Raw genomic sequence first — 23,396 nt, forward strand, 5'->3', positions numbered from 1 at the left:
AGTTTTAGTAGGCTCCAGGAGTTGGTGATAGACAGGGATGCCTGGCGTGCTGCAGGTGACCATTGGGTCACAAAGAGTCGGACACAACTGAGCAACTAAACAACAACAAACCTAGAAGTGGAATTGCAGAGTCATGATAATTATGTGTTTAACTTTTTGAGAAACTGCCAAGCTTTCCTATCATCAGCCGAATCATTTTTCTTTCTCTTCAGCAGTGTGCATGAGTTCCAGTTTCTCTATATCCTTATCAATTGCTAGTTGATAATTTCCATAATTTTTTTGGCTTTTGTATGGTATTATAAGTGATATATATATATTTTTTTTACTTTGTTTCCTGTGTTTTGCTGGTGTATAGAGATACATTTGTTTTGTATTTTTTTTCACTATATTAACCTTATAACTGGTGACCTTCTTAAATTCACTTGGTAATTCTGATAGTTACTTATGTACTGATTGAATTTTCTACCCACATTTGCATTTATGACTTCCAGTGCTTTCTTATTCTCTATTCCTTTTTCATAGTAGTTTATTATTTGATGGATGGGCAGTATTCTTGTTGAATGACTTGTAGAGTATTAGAATTTAAATTTTCTTTAAATTTTTTACTTCTTTAGTGTTCTTTGTGATTGATTCTGTTGCTTTTCATTTTGGTCCTTCTTAATTTTCTTAAATATCTGATGATCCTTAGTTATCCATATTTATGAAAGACTAGAATGATTGATTTTGGTAGTTGATGCTGGCTTCCTCCCAGTTTTCTGAAGTCTGTTTTTCCAAGAGAGCTTTCTCTCCAAGTGGAATTACTGAGAGCTCTGTATGAATTTGTTTTAAGGGCCAGCAGCATTCAGATAACCTGGGGACCTAAAATTTATTTCTGGGGATCAGTGCTCTGAAGACTTCTTTTGTTTTGGTTGTTTTTGTTTTATTTCTCTCAATGCCCCATCTTCCCTACCTCCATTTGTGGATGTTTAGAGCAACTTCAAGCTCAGCCCTACTCCTCTTTCATCCCTAGTGCCTGTGCTGGGTGTTCTCAGCAAAGTAAAACTGTGGGGAGTGGCTCTGCTTTTCTCTGAGCAGTTACCTTGATTAGTTACCTTGATTACTGTATGCTTTAATTTAGCTTCTTGATCCTGAAATTGGGGTTTTCTCTTTAGAGGATTGAGATAGCTCTTACCTCATTTTGGTCCTTTCCTATGTTTGTTTTGCTTAGGTTTTATTTCTTCTGCTGTGACTTCTCTATCATTTTAGCCTCATTTATTTATTTTTTTCCTGTCTTCTTTTCTTACTGTTTATTGATCGGTTTTCAGATTGTAATGAATTAATTTTTTTATAATTATGAAAAATTTAGGGGTAAAATACATGTATCTATTCCTTAGCTTAAATAAAACACAAATACAGTTGAAGTTCCTCATTATCTTCTTTGATTGTGTTACACTCTTTCTAATGTACCCATAAAGATTATCATGTGTGTGCATTTCACAGTAAATGGCATTCTTTTGAATATGTTTGAACCTTGAATAGTGACATACTGCATGAATCTTTCTGCATCTTGGTTTTTCCACTTAACCATAGTTCTTTTATTTGTTCGTTCTCTTAGCATACTCACTCTGTTTTCTCCTGTTTCAGTGGAATTTGGGTAAGGAAGATAACTCAGCCGATATTTCTTACTAGGACTTTTTTTTAAAAGGGAGACTTAAGTATCTTTTGGATATGTTGTCACTACAGACATATAAAAGAAAGGACTTGGTGTTACCTCTTGTTTCAACTGGTGATGATGGGTGAATATGACACCTCACCATGTTATACAAGCTAAGCAATTGCCTTGCTGCTGACCTCTATTTGGTGTTATAAATACTTTTAGAGACAGAGAAATACCATTCATTCGTGTTTGGAGTTTAACTGAGGTTTAAGTGAAGATTTCGGTTCCTATTGCTGAAGGAATTTTTAGAGGTCACTTGGTACGAGCTATGTTAAAGAAACCCAGGCCCAGAGAATGTGAGTGACTTGATTGAGGTGATCCAGGGAAAAAACACAGGATTTAGAAGCTAGTGTTGCAGTTCATTGTACTTTCTACCTTACTAAAATGAACCAAAAGTTAATGTTCCCTTTTGTTAACATTCATCTTGGATTTTTGCCTGTCCTTTAAGATACTTGAATACCAAGAGATTTTAGTAGATAAAAATTAGCATAGATCTTTGAACTGATACTTATTTGTCATGTTTTCTTTAGGATCAGAATGGTTTCCATCCCAGAATACTATGAAGGCAAGAATGTCCTCCTCACTGGAGCTACTGGTTTCCTAGGGAAGGTACTTCTGGAAAAGTTGCTAAGGTCTTGTCCTAAGGTGAATTCCGTGTATGTTTTGGTGAGGCAGAAAGCTGGACAGACACCCCAGGAGCGAGTAGAAGAAGTCATTAGTTGCAAGGTAAGTTTGGAAAGTAATCATTAAGAAGAGAGAAAATAGTGTGTTTGTGTGTATATTATTGTAATCATCAACAGCCTAGTATCCTGAAAAAAATTAGTAGAAAGTCCTGTAAGAATGGCGGTAACCTGAGTATGAGTCCTGATCAGTAGGAGATAAAAGCTTTCCTCCATGATAAAATTGTATAACAAGTTCTAAAGTACCTTTATGTTATATGTTTAATGTGTTTTTAGAATATTTGAGGCAAGTTATCTGTAATTACTAGATGCTTTAAATAGTTTTCAGAATAATAATACTTAAAAGTTAGTTTCTAATTCTTACTGTGCTGTAAGACTCAATACTTTGACAACAGTTAAAATTTTGTAAGCACTAATTGCTCCCCATGAAAGTATTAGGAAGTGGCAAAATCACATACTCCTCTTTGACTAATAATATGATAATAGAAGGGTCATATAGAATACAGAGTATGTTACACATTTAAACCTTTAGAAAACCATAATGGAGATGAGCTGGAGTAAAATTATTTCATGGTCATAAGCTTTTGAATTTTCTCAAAATGAATGAATTTGTCTGACATTTATTGTTAATAACTTTGTTATCAGTTCAGTTCAGTCGCTCAGTCGTGTCCGACTCTTTGTGGCGCCATGAATTGCAGCACTCCAGGCCTCCCTGTCCATCACCAACTCCTGGAGTTGACTCAAACTTATGTCCATCGAGTTGGTGATGCCATCCAGCCATCTCATCCTCTGTCGTCCCCTTCTCCTCCTGCCCCCAATCCCTCCCAGCATTAGGGTCTTTTCCAATGAGTCAGCTCTTCGCATGAGGTGGCCGGAGTATTGGAGTTTCAGCTTCAGCATCAGTCCTTCCAGTGAACACCCAGGACTGATCTCCTTTAGGATGGATTGGTTGGATCTCCTTGCAGTCCAAGGGACTCTCAAGAGTCTTCTCCAACACCATAGTTCAAAAGTAGTATAGTAGCTATGTAATTTATTAGTTACTAGGTAGGTATTTGGTAACTTTTAACCTTCTAGGGCAGCTGTGACCTACATTAAAAAAAAAAAAAAGACCAAAACCAGAAACATCTGAGTTACTCTGAGCATTCAAAGAATTGCTGAGAAGTATCAGAAGATATGATGATTAATTCTAGATTAACAGCTGTCTTAAAGTTAATAAATAAGTAATTTATTAGAAATAATTTGTAGTCCATTCTGGTTTGATCTTTCAGTAGAAATCCATAGTTAATAGTGGCTAACCTTTATTGAGTGCTTACCTTGTGCCAGGCACTATGTGCAAAACTATTTGTGTATATATTTAATTATTACAGCAACTTTATAAGGTAAGTGTTGGTGTTATTCCCATTCTACAAGGTCATATAGTTAGTGTTAGAGCCAGTGTTTGTGAACTCTTAATGACTGGACCTTAGAGCTCATGCTCTGGTAGGGACAAATGTTGATATATCCCATTTTGCTGATATGGACAGTGAGTCTCAGAAGTTGTCATTTTATCTGAAATTGTGTAGCTAATAGATGTTGGATATAATGTAGATGACTTGATAACAAATTCCTTTCTACTTTATAGCATTATTTCCTCAGTGGATAAGAAAGTAAGGCAAAGATGATGGAAGGCTTTGTGATTCAATGGGAAAAGTAATCTTGAGAGTTGGATACTTTACTAGTAAATGTTGTAGCTGAAATAGCTTAATTTCCCAAAGGCGATGGCAAAAAACTTGGTGCCTTCTTTACAAAAATTAAAAGAAAAGATGGCAAAAGCAAGAAAGAAATGGGTGAAGACCAGAGAAAAACAGAGTTAACAACAGCAGGAATAAGAGTCAGTTTATGGAATAGGGCAGTAATGGGAAGCTTATCTCCTAGGCGAGATAAAGTATGATAAAGTGAAAGTCGCTCAGTCATGTCCGACTCCTGGCATTCCCATGCACTATACAGTCCATGGAATTCTCCAGGCCAGAATACTGGAGTGGGTACCCTTTTCCTTCTCCAGGGAATCTTCCCAACCCAGGGATCGAACCCAGGTCTCCTGCATTGCAGGTGGATTCTTTACCAACTGAGCCACAAGGAAGTCCAAGAATAGAGTGGGTAGTCTAGCCCTTCTCCAGGGGATCTTCCTGATCCAGGAATTGAACCAGGGTCCTTCTTTACTGATTGAGCTATCAGGGAAGCCCAAAGTATGATAACAGAAGATCAATTAAAAGAAAAGATACACCATACAGAGTAAGACCTGTACAGAAGTGTGGGAATGTTTAAATACAACTTTTAATTTTCTTAAAATTACAGCATTACAGTAAAATACAATCACCAATATTCACTACAATGACTTAGGATAAATTAAGAAAAGGTTAAATTACTGGTATATTTAGAATTTTTCTTTACCAAGGTGTTATATTGTTTGGGAATGATTTCCATTCAAATATAATTTTGATTCAGAAGGATAAACTTCTCTTTTGTGAAGCATTCATGTTTTTCTTGTTTGTATTTTCCTTTTATTCATTAAGAGGTAATTCTATACCCACAGGGTTTTAATAGTGAGGTGTAAATTAATACTAGTTTTTCCTTTTAAAAATAAATTATTTGAAACTATTGGTAAGATATTAAAGAATAAGAATAATGTTTACTTTTATCCTAGTGTTTATTAAGTTTGTCTCTACATGAAAACTTTATAAATAGTCCTTACTTCAACTAGAAAAACTTCTTTTCCCTGAATTAGTTTTAAGAAACAAATCTAGCTCTTTGAGGGCTACTCAGTGACTATATAGCTCACAAGGGTAGTTATACTCTACTGATACTCTCCGCATTGCCACAGACTCCCATGCACTTGTGTTCTTCCCCTTTGCCCTTCCTTCCATTAATATATATGAGTCCTACTATACACTAGAGGCTGTTTAGGTTATTAGAGATTTGTTGTGTTGTTCAGTCTCTGAGTTGTGTCCAACTCATTGTGACCCCATGAACTGTAGCACACCAGGCTGCTCTGTTCTCCACTATCTCTTGGAGTTTGCCCAAATCCATGTCCATAGAGTTGGTGATGATATCTAACCATCTCATCCTTTGCTACCCCCTTCTCCTTCTGCCTTTAGCCTTTCTCAGCATAGTGTTTTCAGCATAGAAGGTCAGCTCTTCACATCAAGCGGACAAAGTATTGGAGCTTCAGCTTCAGCATCAGTCCTTCCAATGAATATTCAGGATTGATTTCCTTTAGGATTGACTGGTTTGATCTCCTTGCAGTCCAAGGGACTCTCAAAAGTCTTCTACATTACCGCAATTTGAAAGTATCGGTTCTTTGGCACTCAGCCTTCTTTATGGTCCAACTCTCACATCCATACATGACTACTGAAGAAACCATAGCTTTGACTATATGGACCTTTTTTGGGCGAAGTGATGTCTCTGTTTTTTAATACACTGTCTAGGTTTGTCATAGCTTTTCTTCTAGGGAGCAAGCGTCTTAATTTCATGGCTAGATTCTGTACAGACAATAAAAAAAGATGTGAGTCAATGCTAAAGTATTTACCACCATAAAACCTAGCTACATAATAACTATAATTGAAGAATCTGCCTTCTTAAAGTGTGGTAGGTTCGAAGTTCATTTTCAGTTTTTTTGTGAGAGCTGAGATTGACTCATTGTCTTTTAATGTCATTTTAAAATTAAAACTATTTGGTAGCCTAGTATAAGGATGTTTTTAAAAAACATGATATAATTTATAGCTTTTTTCCAAGTGAATTTTAACTGTAACTCTTGAGCAAATTATTTGATAATGTATATTGACTGCAGTGTGTTGCAGATAGTATTATTGCCTTATCACTGTATTTTTTCATATCCTTGAAATAGGTTGAAAGATTCTGTTTGTATAAAGCAATGATTCTCAAACTTTTGGTCTCTAGACCCCTTTACACTCTTAAAAATTATTGATAACTTCATAAAGGTTTTGTTTTTGTGAGGTTTTGTTTCAAATATCTTATTGATATTTATCATAGTAGATTCTAAACCAGAGACATTTTTAAAGGAAGAGAATACATGTACAAGCACACATTCCATTAGCCATCAAGAGTGATGATATCACAAATGTAGCTTTGGAAAATTCCTCTCTATACTTGTGAGAGAATGAAAGTGAAAAATAAATAATGTTTTAGTTTTATTATGAAAATAGTTTTGACTTTGTGAAATACCTAAAATAGTCTGAGAGACTCCTAGGAACTTACCACACTTTGAGAACTGCCGCGGATTAAGAGGGTGCAGTGTTGCTTAGACCATTTGGGGACAGCCTTCTGGCACATTCTTAGGGATATACCAATAGGGGCAAAAATCTTTATGCTTTAAGGAGAGAGCTGACTTTTGCAGATATCCAAAATTAATTTGAACCCAAGCTTGGCAGTAGAACTTCCCTTAAAACTTTTGGAAAGGGAGGCATCAAGGGGGCTTTAAGACCACAAGGCCTATTTTACGTAATAATGCCTGCTTGTGTTTTGTTGCCATCTCTGCCTTTTGTTTACTCATGTTGGCATTTTATCATGAACCACTTACAATTGGTATAATTCTAATTGGTATGGTGGTTTAGTCGCTCAGTCTTGTCTGACGCTTGCGACCCCATGGACTGTAGCCTGCCAGGCTACTTTGTCCATGGGATTCCCTAGGCAAGACTACAGGAGTGGGTTGCTATTTCCATCTCCAGGGGATCCTCCTGACCCGGGGACTGAACCCAGGTCTCCTGCGCTTCAGGTAGACTCTACTGACTGAGCCACCAGGGAAGCCCTATAATTGGTATAACCACTAATAATCATTTCCCAACTTATTCTTACTCATTTTTTATTTTTCAGAAAACATTTTTTGTGCCTGCTCAGTGCTGGGCATTTGACTTGATATAAAGGGTTGAATTCAGGAATAAGTAAGAGTCATTGCTTTAATGGAACCTACAGTCTACAGAGTTTTTAAGAAGGGGGTGAGGGAGAGTGTAGAAGTGTTAGGAGAGATTGGATAGGAGCAATTATTGAAGCTGGAATTGAGGACCTAAGTAAAATATGAAAGAGTTGGGCATCTTCTCTGGAGTCTCCAGGGTAATGCTTCTAAAATTTTTCCTCACCAGTAAGCCTTATTTGTAAAGGAAATGATTATCTTCTACTCAAAGCCTGAAATTTCATTGAACTTTTGTAGTTTAAACATATGGCCATTATTTTCTATATAAAAAGACCTTGTCCCCAAGTATTTATCTAAATATTTGACTAAAATACTCTATAAAATTATGTCATTTTATTTTATGCCTTTAATTCCCCATGGCACATCCTACTGATTATTCCAAGGGCCATTCATTCTCATGTATATATAGCATAGCTGCTAAATCAATAAAATGAGTTCTTTTTATATTAAGCAGCAATTAATATGTACACTTAAAGTTGTTAAACATTTAAGTAGAGTCTACTATGATTTTGAAACAGGAATAAAAGAGCATAAGCATAGGGCATATACTGTAATGTGACATTGTCTTCTAGAAGAATTTCTCAGCTTGAGCACTCTTTGCATTTTAGGCCGGCCGATTCTTTGCTGTGGGTAGCCGTCCTCTGCACTGTAGGGTGGGCAGCACTCCTGGCCTGTGCCCGCTGAATTCCAGCAGCTCCCTTTGCTCACCATCCCGGTTGTGACAAGGCACAATTGTCTTTAGACACCACCAAATGTTCCCTGGGGGCTGCAGCTGCCCCAGCTTGAGAAGTGATATGCAGCAATGTCCCTGGGAAAATAAACTTCATTGCTGGCAAGGATTGAATTAGAATAGCTGACCATGAAATACATTCTGGAAAGAGAATAAAGTACATTAAAGAGGGCATTAGTGGACTTAATAAAGTAGGAACTAATTGGGGTACCAGTGGGTTAAAAGCATTGGAAAAGATGGTTTTGAATAACAACATGGTGACTAGAGAAGGGAGGAGCATCAAGTTTGAGATGTAACTTGTGAAGCAGCATGACCAATTCTTGGTGTTAATGGTGGAGATATCTAATATGAAGAGGAATTAAAGGTCATTGGCAGTGTGGGAGAATGAAAAAGTGAATTCAATGTGTTAAAAGTACTTTTCTGGTTATATCTTGGGCTCCTTTTTCTCTGCTAGCCCCTTAAATATTTTTCAGAATTTGTCCCAGGCCTAGATCTCTTCTTACTAGGTCCAGTTAGCTGATTACTCAGCACCTTCTGTTGTATGTGAGATGAACGGTTGTATTTTAAAATAGATTTGGAAAAAGCTTCATGTAGTCTGGACCTTGGGTGCTCCTCACTGTTGCTACTGAGTGATATTCTCCCAGGGCTACATGTGTGGTTTATAGAATCAGTAATCTGATTCTGTCTTCCCTGAACTCAGGACCCACAGAGCCAGTTACCTCTATGGCATTGATCTTCTGTGGAGTCTCATTGACACTTTACAGCCAACATTCACAAAACTGAACTCATCTGCATAGGTATTCATCCAATGTTTTCCACCTAATGAGTTTATTCACGTAACAAGTGTTTGTCAGCACTCTGTTATCTGGGGCCTGTGCTGAGCACAGTAGATGTGGTCCCTGTTCACATGGCGTCTGTGGTCTTTTTTCCTTCTCCTGTCATTGGCCAAGTCTTACTGAGTTCTTTTTAATTTCCCACACATAAATGCTCTATTACTCTTAGGTGGTTACATGTGACACTTTCTCTGCCTGAAACACTGTTCTTCTACTTTATAATCTCAAGTCCTTCCCCAGCAGGGCAAGTTGTTGCTCCCGTACAGTCTCATAACACTGTTGTGTTAGCCCTGTTGTTTTACTTATAACACTATATTTTAACTGTTTCCTTGTTTAATTTTTCCTATAAGATTCTAAATAACTTGAGGCAAAGGTCATTTTCTTGTTTTCTCAGTGTATGGAAAGTACTCATTTCATCTGAAACGCTTAGTATTAATTACTATAAAAACAGTAATGTTGAAGTCATTAGCTAGAGGTGAAGGAGAAGACTATTACTTACTAAAAGTCATGCAGGAAGGTGAAAGTGAGTACCATGTAGGTTTTATAGACTTTTTTTTTTTTGCCTCAGATTTAAGACTCTCTGTTTAAACTACATGTATGGACTTTAAATGGATTGGAGAGTCAGGGTGTAATAGAACAGTGGTCTGGAGGTCCCATCTATAAAATCTGGGGTAAAAAAATTAAATTTGACTCACAGTTGAATGTACGTTCATACTGTAACCATCTTGGGATCTGACCGATTCTCTAGTTAAATTTATTCCTTTGAATATACTTAAGGAATATTGAATTTTCTATTTTCAAATTAGAATCCTATATATATGATACTTGACATGTTTTTCCAGCTTCTGGTCTTAATATTTCCTTAAAAACTTTTTTTCCTTTAATATACTTACTTTTTTCCCCCTTTAAAATTTTTCTAAGATTTGAGGTAGACTATAGTTAATGGCATTTTACTCTAATCTGCTAAAGAGGACTACAACCAAAAAAAAAGTGATAAGGTTTGGATTTTAGAAATCTGATCATTTTAAACATTGATCTGATATATATACTACTTAGGTCTGTGCTGAGGGATCATACAGTCTAATGAACAAAGGCATAAACAGTTAAAATTTAACTTTGCAAACTGTGTCCTCTGTGTCCTTCGTGAATTACTTAACCTCTCTATTTCTCAGATTCCTCAACTGTAAAATGGGGATAGTAATGTGGACCCCATAGAGTATTTTCCATATAGAATGATAGCAATTTAAGTAACCTTAGGATTTGCATAGTTGAAATCTAAAAAATACTGATCTTTGGGGGAGAAGATGGTGATGATGGATTTTAGAAAGTTGAAAAATACTGCCCTAAAATGTTTTTCTCCCTTGATAGCTTTTTGACAGATTGAGAGATGAAAATCCAGATTTTAGGGAGAAAATTATAGCAATCAACAGTGAACTCACCCAACCTGAACTGGCTCTTAGTGAAGAAGATAAAGAGGTCATTATAGATTCTACCAATATTATATTCCACTGTGCAGCTACAGTAAGATTTAATGAAAATTTGAGGTAAGTAAAGGTATTTATATGATATTTGGACTGCAGCATAGTTGAAAGATCTAATTTGAATTCTACTTGTTTAGTCGTCATTTACTTGTTTAGTCGTCATTTTGAAAATACTCTGAAATTGTTTACTCTCTATTGTAGCTTTCAGTATCCTACAGAGTGTTAAAAAAATGTTCCTTCTTTTAACAGTTAAAAACATTGGATTGCTAGTATATGTTTCTTAGAAGTAGTTGCTGTGAATTTAAGTATGGGGCAGGGAGAAAGCAAATGGGAAGTGTGGATTAGAAGAACTTTACCTTGGGTAGGAATATTAGTCTTAACAACTAATAGTGTTTATTTCCTTTTCCCTCCGTTCTTTCAGAAGTGTATACTCCAGCAGCCTTATTTTTCTACTTCACACATATTCATCTGATACTAAATATTAAATAGTTAGGCTCAGGTTTTGCAGAGAAAGAAAAAATGGCTTATACATTGAAGTCATACCTTGTTTTTGTTTTAAAAATTTTGGTATCGCTGTTAATAGAAGGGTCCTTTGGATATAGGTTTACTTTAAAAACAGTTTAGACTTCCTTCAAGATACCTATTTCAAGAAAAAACATAGCTTTCCAAATGGTCACTGTGTTTTAAAAAGTCTCACGTATATGCCATGTAAATAATGGTGCTTAATTCAGAGCACTTTTGATGTTATATACAGCTTTATAATGTAAATCTAATTATATGGTCTTAGATCAGTTAGAATGGTGTTTATTTTTTAGGTTTCATGATTGCTTGAAGGGCTTCTTAAAATGTTTTTAAGTTCAGTTCTGATTATAAAGGATTTTGAGATTATCCCCCATATTGTTTGTAGAAGTGCAAACCTTAATTGACACTGTGTGACATGACAGTTCAGCGCCAAAACATTACAGTGAGTTCTGCTTATATTTCAGGTGAGGGAAATGATTAATAGTCCCTTATGTTTCTTTAACAATGCTTTATAGTTTCAAGGTGTTTTCTCACTCATTATTTCATTCTGTGCTTACATTACCCACCTTTGTATAATGGGCAAATCCATTTTATACTTGAGGAAGGTGAGACAGCACTATGTAATGGAAAAGGCATGAACTTTGGAATTACATATCTTGGTTCTAATCTTGGCTTTATCCTTTATTATCTGGTGATAATTATTTATTTACTTTTTAGTTCTTTTTATGCAGCAGTTATGTGTTCAAGATTCAGAAGTGACAAAAGAATCTTATTAGAACTTAGTATAATCTCATTTTCATAAGATATGTATGCATACATACATGTTTTATATACATACTTTTAATATTGGTCAGTTATTATATTTGGATAGTGTGATTATAGGTGGGTTTTTATTATGAAATAGTCAATCTATTGGGTATTTTCCCTTATTCTAGCTTTCATAACCAAAAAAGAGTTCACATAACCTTATGAAAGTGTTTTGAGGAAAAAGGTATATTCATACTTGATAATTGTTGTATAATCCTCAAAGGGAAAATTAGAATCTTTTTTTGAAGATTTTGAGGAATTTTGAAGATTTTGAAGAATCTCTTCAAAAGGGAGATTGTTTTGCAAACAGACAGCATTCATTCGGGTGAAACTCATCTAAATAACCTTATGAGAAGGACCCAAGTGTAATCCTTTTGAGGCAAACATTTTCTTTTCTCTTTGTCTTCCCCTTAGGGTAAGCAACATTACCATTAACAAAAGGGAAAATTTATTATTATTATTTGTTCTTTCACTAGAGATTGATGAACATTTATTGTTCTTCCCTTCCTTGCCAAGGCATGTATGTTTATTCACCTAATCCCAGCTGTTACTTTGAAATTACTGTTTTCTGTGAAGCAATTTTAATGGGTATTGATGTCTAAGTGGTGATATTACAACATTCTTAAATACTGTAGGTTGACATATAATAACTACTTTTACAGAGCAGTTATTCTTTTTTTTAATGGTTAGCATTTTTATGTGTTTTTTTTTTTAATATGTATTTTATTGAAATCTAGTTGCCTTACAATGTTTCAAGTGCACAGCAAGGTGATTCAGTTATTCATATACACATATATTATTTTTAAGATTATTTTCCATTATAAGCTGTTACAAGATATTGACTGTATGTGGTTCCCTGTGCTATACAGTAAACCTTTGTTGCTTCAGAGCAATTATTCTTTATAGCCACTTTTTATGTTAGCCCACAAATAAAAAATGGTTCAAAGCTTTTACTTCCAGGGCAAAAAAATCTAAATTTTACTCCCCAAACTATATTTTTGGATAAATCAGAATAAATTGCACATAGATCCTATTTGCAAAGTCCATATAGTCTAATAGAATATGCTTAAATAACCATAAAATAGAAAATGTGGAGTTACTGAAGAGCATATGTTAAAGTGCTATGCAAGTTGAGAGGTAGCAGAGCTCATTTATTTTTCATATGTGGTGGTCTATAAATCTTGAAGTGGGGAGAAATGGATATCAAGATTAGGGATTATAAAGAAATACTGAAGAAATGCTGAAAGAAAAGGAGAGAGTGATATTAAGGATAAAAAAGGGTGTTACTTAAATAGTTGATCATAGAGCCTGGTATCCCTTAAGTAGTAAGGAAAGTGAGGGTAGGCAGGGCCAATGGAGTTGAGAGTAAAGAAGTATCAAGAGACTAGAGACCATGATGAGGATGTAAAACAGGCTTAAGTGCAGAAATGGAAGGACAGATAATGTGGTGGGGGAAAATTCACAGTATGAGGTTTTAGAGATGGAACATTTTGGAGTGAGAAGGCCCAGGGTAGGAATGTGAGAGTAGGTATTCCGAAAGGAGTGGAAGTAAGGATCCATAATTAGAAAAGATTAAGAAACTGTTGAGTCTTAAGAGCATTGATTCTCAAACTTTAGAGTGTGTTATGAAGCTTAAGAATTACTGGAGAATGTGTTAAAAATGCAGAATCTTGGACTGTGTTTGCCAAATTCAAACCCTGTAGTTTTGAGATAATAACCGGGAATTCTCACTTTTAGGAAGAACCTAGGATGTGATTTAAATGACAGATGTCTGGGTCCCCTGCCTTGGTTGATTAATTGGCCCCTAGACATCTGTTTCTATATCTTCATTAAGTTAAAAAGAAAAATCAGCAGCATTAGCGATAAAATCAGTAATGTAGGTAGTATTTTTGTAATCAGTAATGTAGGTAGTATTTTTTCAGAGATAGGAAAGAGAGTGATGAGGGAGAGATCACAATGGCATGGGGAATTTATTTAAAATGTAGTTTTCCAGGACTCAGTTTAGACATTGGAGAGTGTCTAAGGATGAGGTCCAACAATCTGCATTTTAAATAACTCAACAGGTGTCAGTCATGTCAGGGATGAGATCTCTGGTCTATGTCTTAGAGGTGTTATCAACATAGATTTTGAACAACGCAATATAGAAGACAGGTGAATAAGAAAATTTATTAGCTGTTCAAGTTGAGGTTTCTCCTTTATTGAAGTGATTTCTCTGTCTGCATTAATGATGGACCATTATTACAAAGATTTGTTCATTTTGCTCTCCCCACCAAAAGCCAGTGTTACATAAAATGCATTTAAGAATCCATATGACCAAAACATAGTGAGAACTTTTATTTTTGTTTAGCATTACTGAATGCTTTCCAATCTAACATGTCAGGATCTCAGCCTAAAGTTCAAGGTGTAGAAATTGGATGGTGGTAAAACAAGAGTGAGGATACTAGCCTGGCAGGGATATTAAGAGTTATTTATGTGGGCACAAAATGCCTTCAGGTTTGGGCTCTCAGTTGCAGATGAATGGGAAGAGGTGAGCAGACAGAGCACAGGTGTGCTTTCTTTCTAAATTTATTCCTTATTTTCAGTGACCCAGAAATTCTGTTACCATCCTCAGGAGCCTGTAACAAAATATCCTTTGTGTCTTGCTCCCAAAACATTACTCTCCCTATCACTGTTGTTTTGCAAATGGAAAAGAAAATAGCACATTGCCTTACAGTCCAGTGGACAGTAGCCTCTCTGTGAAATGTCTTTTTTTCTGGATATCTGTTCAAACAGATTTTCCTCCTTCAGTTGAGATAAGGAAAGAAAAAGATAAACTCATGATTGTAAGACCCAACCTGATTATTTCATTGAAAAAATGTTTTTCTTCTGTTTTCATAGGTTCTCAGATACTATTAAATTAAAATAAACAATAAGGCCCAAGAGTTTTTTTTCATGAATTATTTCTTGTTCCTAGTGACCCAGAACTTGTCCTGTCCTGAGAAACCTGTAATAGGATATTCTCTGTATACCTTTTCCAAAACTGCACCCTCCCCATTCCGACTGTTGTGTAAATGTGATATGCATCAAAGTACTACTTTACAATTAAGTGGACCAGATTTTATCTGTGACATGTATTCCTGCCTTTTAAAAGAATGGTTGATTTTTTTTCTTGTTAAATATTGAAAATGTAACTCAAAACTATTTTTATTTTTTAAAAAATTTTTTCTTGTGATTTTTCTGTGAAAATACATTGTTTTCCATGAAATGTAAGCATAAAATTTATAATTTTCCTATTGAAACAATTTCTGTATTTCTGATTTTTTCATATATAATTTTCATGATGTGATAGTTCATGTTATTATACTGTAATTTCACATTCACTTAGTATGGCAAATTTAGGGAATTTTTCTGAGGGTGTGGGAATAAAGGGAACCCTTCTACTCTGTTGGTGGGAATGTAAATTGGTGCAGCCAATTTCTTTGGAGAACAGTATGCAGGTTCCTCAAAAAACTAAAAATAGATTTTCCATATGGTCTAGCAGTTCCACTCCTGGGTGCATGTATCTGCACAAAACTATAATCCAAAAAGATATATGCAACCCTGTGTCCATAGCAGCACTATTTATAATAGCCAAGACTTGAAAACAACCTAAATGTTCATTGACAGATGAATGAATAAAGAAGGTGGGTATATATACATACAATGGAATGTTATTCAACCATAAAAAAGGATGAAATAATGCCTTTTGCAGCTACATGGATGGACGTAGAGATTATCATATTAAGTGAAGTAAGTCAGAAAGAGAAAGACGAATACCACATGATATCACTTATATGTGGAATCTAAAGTATGACAGAAATGAAGTTACCTATGAAACAAACTCACAGACATAGAGAACAGACTGGTGGTTGCCAAGGGGTGGGGAAGGGTTGGCATGAAAGTTTGGAACTAGCAGATGCAGACTCATACACGCAATGGATAAACAACAATGGCCTAATGTATAGCACAGGGAGCTATATTCAATATCCTGTAATAAACCACAATGGAAAAGAATATGAAGAATATTTTTATAAATATATATATAATTGAATCACTTAGCTGTACACCAGAAACTAACACAACATTGTAAATCAAGTATACTTCAATTAAAAAACAAAAGCGAAAACACAATCCAAAATTCCCTGAAACAACAAATTTAGAAATTTTTAATTTCTTTTTGAAAAATTAGGGTTAAAACAAGTTTTTCCCCTCAGTTAAAATTTCAATAGGTCAGCTAAATTAGTAACTGTTACTTCTGTAATTCCTGGTGCTTTATCGTAATCTCTTTCAGATCAGTTGTATCAGCTTATAGTGTCACCAACACTGTATTAACTTTGCCAGTTTTTTTCACAGTATTACTGGTTTTAAGTATTTCAACTTTTTCCCCCCTCAAATAAGTTATAAATGAAAGTATAATATGAAGTGGGCTTCCCAGGTGATGCTAGTGGTAAAGAACCCACCAGCCAATGCAGGAGACATAAAAAACATGGGTTCGATCCCCGGGTCTGGAAGACCCCCGCTGAAGGAGGAAATGGCAACCCACTCCAGTATTCTTGCCTGGAGAATCCCATGGACAGAAGACCTTGTCAGGCTACAGTCCATAGGGTTGCAAAGAGACACAACTAAAGTGACTTAGCATGCACATAATAGATAGCAAAAACTACTCACCCTCTAAGTAATATTTATTAAATGCCTATTTGGGGACTCTGTTAGGAATAATGCTAAGTACTTGCAAACTTTTTTTTTTTTTTCATTTAATTTTAGATAAAATCTTAGTAGGTAGTCTCTTACCTGTTCTCCTTTACTGATGAGGACACAGGCCTGAGTGCTTGAGTGACAAGGTCACTTATCCTAGCTGATAGATATGCTAAGCCGGGTTTGAACCCAGGTCTTATTCCAGAGTCTTGCTTTTAATCCCACTTCACTTCAGGATGTATAAATATAAAAAATATTATTCACATATTTTCCCATGCTTTTATAGTTGTCATAATTTTTTTAATGGCTGTATTCCTTCATTGTATTAAAAATACCAACTGTATTAAATCATATCATAGTGAATATTTGAGCTCTGGGCTTTTGCTCTTTCTAGGTAGTGCCTTATCAGTTAGTATTCTGCGTATATACTTTTGCATTTGTGAAATTTTTTCCTCAAATAAATTTCAAGAAGGAAATATATAGACCTTGGGATTTTGCATGTCCCTCTTGTAACAAATGTACCAGCTTTATTCTTAACACTCCTTTGCATTGTGTAGTCTTAAAAAGTTGGTTAGGTTAATTGCTACAAAAAGAGAAATAAACATTTTTACTTGATTTTATGTTAATAAAATTTAATGTTTTTGAGTTTTCTTTGACTGTTTTGTCCTAATTGACTCTATCATAGCAGTTTAAAATTACTTATTCTTTTCTTTGTATGTGGTGTAGTCATTTCATAAAACAGTATACTTTCAAAAATCAAGATGCAAAAAAAGTGTAAAATGACTTCAAAATGTATGCGTAAAAGCCAAAGACTGAAATTATCTGCGTCTATTTCTGGGTAATTTAAAATAAGCAAACACAACTGATAGAATGGCTGTGCTTCATGTTAAAATAACAAACAAAATCTGAGCTAAGGGATTAGTTGTGAAGAAACAAATATCTCTTTGTCCCTTTCTGTCTTTGATACTCTAAAATGGAAATAAGGTTTTTTTTAGTAAGTGAAAGAAAGACACAGTTTCCCAATTTTTTATTGTGACTTTTTGTTTTACAGAGATGCTGTTCAGTTAAATGTGATTGCTACACAACAGCTTATTCTGCTTGCACAACAGATGAAGAATCTGGAAGTGTTCATGCATGTATCAACGGCATATGCCTACTGCAATCGAAAGCATATTGATGAAGTAGTCTATCCACCCCCTGTGGATCCCAAGAAGCTGATTGATTCTTTAGAGTATGTTTGTTTGAAATTTATTTAAATTTGCTTTGACCCCAAACTTTGAATCCAGATTTATCTATTTACATGTATCTCTTTGTCTGTTTAGTTTCTCTCTCCATCCTCACATTTGTATACATTGCTCTCTTCCTTATTCAGAAAATTATTATATATCTACTGTGTTCTGTTTATTGTATCAATTTGTACCTAATGACTCTAGGTGAAGTCATTGTGAAGCTTTCACTTTTGAACAGGTGTGATGGTTGGAGGAAAGCCTTTGAACAGCTTATTCATGGTATTAAAGTCTCAGTTTTTCCAAGGAATCAATCTTAGCCACCAAGAAGTTCCTGATATCCATGGAGACTAGTGACTGCCTATTCAATAGCAAGGTCTAATTTATTGAAAGATTATGCTTTTATTTTGCCCAGTGGAGTCCGGTTGACCCTTGAGTAACACGGGTTTGAACTATGTGAGTCTGCTTATATGCAGATTTTTTCAGTAAATAAGTACTCTAGTACTACACAGTCTGTGATTGGTTGAATGTGTTGATACACAACCATGGTACAAAGCGCTGACTATAAAGTTACATGGGGATTTTTTACTGCGAGTAGAGTCAATGCCCCAACCCTGTGTTTTTCCAAGTGTCAACTGTATATCCTCAGAGGAGCCTTGAATTTTTAGGTAATCAGAGGAGTCATGATCCTTTAATTGATATTCCTAGTGTTATTGTTTATTATCTTTCTAAGGACTAGAATCCTACTATCAATTATTGCTTGAGAAGTGTTTGTGATTTGGTGGATACAACTCAGCATGGCCAAGATTTCATTTGCTTTAGCCTGTACCTTCTGATTGAGTGAAACAAACAGGACCAGAGCAAGAATAAATATCAGGGTCTTTTCTTCTTTTAGAGATTGTAATTACAGAAAATTCCAGTATCCATTATATCTTCACGTGTTTTTTTATTCTCATATAATATTCCTGCAAGCTTTTTCTTCCTTTATTCTCTGTTTGCCCTTAGGTCTCTCTTCTTCCAAGAGATCTGTTCATGTTCAGCTCCTTAGTTACCACCCCCTGTTTTCTTACTCAAATTATTTACTTCCCAGGGGCACTACAAAGTGTTCATAGCTCCTTCTCCAAGTTTTCTTCTAAAGTAAGCATAGAAGTTCATTTCTTTAAGGTTTTCCTGGGAATAAAATATGAGAAAATAGATTTGTAAGAAAGTTAGTATTGGGAGCTCTCTGGGGCATTCTTATGGTAACTCCCTGGTTTCTGTTTTCTAATTCCATTTCTTAGATGGTTCCAAATATCTGCCTCATTTTCCTCAGATCATTAGGCAGAAGTGTTTAATATCTATGGGAAAAGTTGAACATGGAAGTTAATTTATCTTCTTACATTTTCTCTATCCAGACATCTGAGTTGCTGAGAAAGAGCCTATAAACCTATTCTGTTATTTCCTTTCTTTGTTTACAAAGAAATCTGCCCAGCAGATAATTTTAGGATAACTCATAGATTGACTGTGTAATCTCCCTCCAATGATAAGGCTTACTGGCTGTACAGTCTCTCCTAGTTAAGCCTGTTTTATTTTATTTTTCAATGGAACAACTCTTTTATCCGTTTTTTGAAGTTCATCTCCATTATGGAATTTTTCCTATATTGAATAGTAACCTACCTTCAATTTTATAAATATTCCTTTCCTTCCACACAAAAAAGTACTTTCACATACAGAAGAAAATTTATCTTGATAGTCCCATTTTATACATCCTCATCAGTTAGTATGGGTATCACTGTATGCTAACAGTATTCTTAGTATACAGATATGCATAGTATTGTAGATAGAAAGGAAAAACTATCTGAAAACAAGTACATAACATTGAAATTAGTAATTTAGACTGAAAAAGACTATAGAGATCACCTAGTATACTACCCTCCTCTTACAGATTATCATAGTAGACATTTTCTTCAGAGACACTGAGAGAACTGAAGGAATTTTATGACTTCACAGTAGATTACTAGACCTTTTATATTAATTGTAAATGTATGTTCATTTAAAATGTTTATAATTAACATGTTATGCTGTTATGATGATTATATACAAATCTTTAATTCCTTGGGGCCAGATGTATTTTGGAATTTATTTAGACTTTAGAAAAAAATATAATCTATTGTGTAGTATGAAACAACTTCAACTGTCTAAGCTCGGGGTAGTACTCCTTGTCAAACACATAGGAAGTATATGAATACTTACAACTAGAAGATGTTTTTTTAAAAAAAGGCCATAAATCAGTTCTAACTCACTTTTGCTACCTAGCATATGGTATATGAAAAAACTCTTGGTTTTCAGGATTAGAAACTGGATATACATCTGGATTTGTAGTTGATGTTTAATGAAAGTAAAGCTGATTTTCTTTTTTTTTTTTAGTAGAAGTTGTCAGACACCTGAGTTGGAGCCACAGATATATTTGAAATATGCAAAGTGGTTTTTCATTTTTTAAATGAAAATATATCTGAAAATATTTTTGCATGTAATTTCTTTGTTTACCAGGTGGATGGATGATGGCTTAGTAAATGATATCACACCCAAATTGATAGGAGACAGACCTAACACATACATATACACAAAAGCATTGGCAGAATATGTCGTACAGCAAGAAGGAGCAAAGCTGAATGTGGCGATTGTAAGGCCATCAATTGTTGGTGCCAGTTGGAAAGAACCTTTTCCGGTAAGCTGCTAGAGATCTTTGTAAATAATTGGAATTGAGAATTTTAAGTCATAATTTTGTACAAAAAGAGTTGGCAGTTTTTTAAGAGCAGGTTTTGTTTACCGAACATAGCTTATTGTGGCAAAGTTGTTTCCATTTGTAGAGAGAGAGACACTCTTATTGGTACTTTTATGTAAGGTGCATGTATCGTAATGTTACAGGTATAGAAACGCAGATGAACTTTTAAAATGTTAACTGAAAATTAAAGGCTATGGTATTGTCTGGAGTCAGAGGAGACCATGCCTTTCAAGTTTCTTTGTCATTGATAAGAGATTGGACACTGACACGTCACCATTTGTTGGCTTTTAAAATTATTTGTGGATTAGTTTCCCTTGTGGAGGTGAGGGGAATAGAAATGAGAATATTCAGGGTCTTATTTTATTTCATTTGCTTTTTAGTAGCTAAAAGAGGCAGGTCTTTTAAGAAGTTCACTTCTCCTTGTATAGTTCACATGCTGAGGAAGATAAAAATCTGATTTGCTGTAGAAAAGCAAGGCATTATAGTATTTGTGAATCGCTGAAATAAGAGAAAACATAGATATAAAATGAGATAAATGATTTAGGAAAGACTTAAGTCTGTGTAGTAATAGTAAATGATACTGTCTGTTTTGTTACTTTGACATTGCTCTGTTTTATTCAGTAATCTTGAGAATTTACCATTTCCTTCAATCTAAGGATACTGTCTTAGTAAATAGCACAAAATCAAACTTGAGCAATCTTAATTTAGCTTAAATATTTGACAGATATAAACTCCTTTTTGCAAATTCTCTTTGCAGAGAGTTAATGAAAGAGTAGGTTACCCTTTGAAAATTATTATAATTAGTCATTTGCAATCTCAAAAAAGACTATTTAAGATGGGGAGAAATATTCTGGCCTGAATGTAGTCAGATTTTTAGTTCTTAGAAGAAGACTACCAAGTATGTTTGTGGAATTATAGAGTTCAAATTGTAAATCTCCAATTTTGTAGTATTTCTAAGCTCCCTTCCTTTTTTTTAATTTTTGGTATTAGGGATGGATTGATAACTTTAATGGACCAAGTGGTCTTTTTATTGCGGTAAGTAATAAGCCTTTTTTTTTTATTGTATTGAATATTCTGGGTTTTTTTTTTCCTGTTATCTGTATATCTTTGTATTGTGTATATGCACTGTGGCTTCTGTATCTTAAGGTTTTGTTTTTAATTTCAACAAAGGCAGGGAAAGGAATTCTTCGAACAATGCGTGCCTCCAACAATGCCCTGGCAGATCTTGTTCCTGTGGATGTAGTTGTCAACATGAGTCTTGCGGCAGCCTGGTATTCCGGAGTAAATAGGTATATGAGATGGCAATGTCGTATATTAGATGTATAGTAACTGAGATGAGAACTAATGTTAAAAAATCCTCTATAATGGATATTTATCAGTTTTATTAACCCATACCAATATTAAATAGATATTATCCCTTTCAACTGCAAGAGTTGACTTACCACAGCCAATGAAGTGGTTCCATCAGCAGTAGTAAGAATTAACATAAATTGTGTACTGCCTACAGGATGGACAAGGTCATTAGAAATTTTTTTTTTTAATTATTATTTTTTAATACAGACTAAAACTTGGTATAAACTTGTCTTATATAAAGAGGTGAAATTCACAGAGAACAACTTACATATATCAAACATGCACACTAGTACACTTCAATCAACTCATGGGTCTCCTTTTAAAAGGGAGTAGTAGTATTTATAGGTGTAATATTTAAACCTAAACACCTAAGCTCCTCAGTGACATTTTTCTAAATAATAATCTTCCTTTATTTTTGAGGTCACTGTTTTATATTTTACAAAAAGGAGGGATATGATCATATGAATATATTGTTTCTGGTAAAAGCAGATTCCATTCACAATTTCTTTTTAACTAGAGCCTCTGAAAATGGGAAGGAGATAGGATGAGCCAAAGTGGTTCTTTATCCAGTATGAAAAAAAGACACTCATGCTAATACAAGAAGAAAAATATGAAGTCTGTTATTTTTTATAAATATTTTTCGGGTAGGATTGGAAAAAAAGGTAATGTAAATAGTTGTTCAGACATAAAAATTAATTCTTTAAAGATAGTATTTTAAATATTTATGGTAGAAAAGTCCTCATTCTTCCTACTTAAGTATCATGTAAGATTTAGATTGGTTAAGGTTAGCTTTTTAAAATTTTTCATTTCTTTGATCTTTGTCTTTGCAGACCAAGAAACATCATGGTGTATAACTGTACAACTGGAAGCACTAATCCCTTCCACTGGGGTGAAGTTGGTATGATTCTACCTGTATTTTTGAATGTTAGAATACATTTTTATAAACTTAAAATGTTCGCCGAGTTTTTACGCTAGAATAAGCCATGAGGCATTAAAGCTACCCAGTTACAAGTTTATTCTTAGTTTAGTTGCCATGTTAGAATATCTACTAATACTGCCTTTTGATCCTTAATAATGTTTCATTAATTTAAAAATACCTAGCTGTGTATTCCCTCCTCATCCCACCCTTGTCTGAACCTTAATGTTTCTCTGCTGCCATCTGCAGCAATGCCCATAGATACCCGTGGTATGGAAATAAAGCTTTTTTCCTCCCTCATGGGCATTCTTAATCCTGATGCTCCCTATTCACAGGAAGTATCACTCACAGCTACAAGAGTTGATATATCACAGGAAATAGCTACTTGTCCTAAGAGGAATAGCTGAAGGAGTAAGCAAGTAGGATACATTTTGCCAGAATATTTTCTGTTGCGTTTATTAATCTGTTAAATTCACAAATTCACAGCAGTAGTGTGTATGCAGTTACTTGTTTCAAAACAGGAATAGTATAACTTAGAATGTACTGAAATTTGATCATTTTTAAGTCAAATATAAAGTAAAATATATTTACAGTGTTGATTTAGTATACTAGGTCTTATTTTGTCTCTAATTAAACAGTTTTTGTTACCCTTGTGGAATAATTTTGATTTTAAAGTAAATCTTTGTCTTTTATCCTAGGGGTTATTCTA

General features: G+C 34.6%; 1 protein-coding gene across 7 annotated transcripts in view; it reads left to right on the forward strand.

The window, feature by feature from the left end:
* The window catches only part of FAR1 (fatty acyl-CoA reductase 1), a 75,664-nt gene that overhangs the window by 32,772 nt on the left and 19,496 nt on the right, over positions 1 to 23,396 (forward strand). For all 7 annotated transcript variants that reach the window (XM_065943800.1, XM_065943798.1, XM_065943805.1 and 4 more), the window contains 7 exons: positions 2,227 to 2,422; positions 10,274 to 10,449; positions 17,480 to 17,659; positions 20,184 to 20,361; positions 21,409 to 21,453; positions 21,589 to 21,707; positions 22,602 to 22,669. In XM_065943800.1, coding sequence (XP_065799872.1) covers positions 2,234 to 2,422; positions 10,274 to 10,449; positions 17,480 to 17,659; positions 20,184 to 20,361; positions 21,409 to 21,453; positions 21,589 to 21,707; positions 22,602 to 22,669 — 955 coding nt within the window. In that variant the 5' untranslated portion in view covers positions 2,227 to 2,233. The remainder of the gene's footprint in view (positions 1 to 2,226; positions 2,423 to 10,273; positions 10,450 to 17,479; positions 17,660 to 20,183; positions 20,362 to 21,408; positions 21,454 to 21,588; positions 21,708 to 22,601; positions 22,670 to 23,396) is intronic.

Source organism: Muntiacus reevesi, chromosome 9, assembly GCF_963930625.1.
Source record: "Muntiacus reevesi chromosome 9, mMunRee1.1, whole genome shotgun sequence".
Lineage (NCBI taxonomy): Eukaryota > Metazoa > Chordata > Mammalia > Artiodactyla > Cervidae > Muntiacus > Muntiacus reevesi.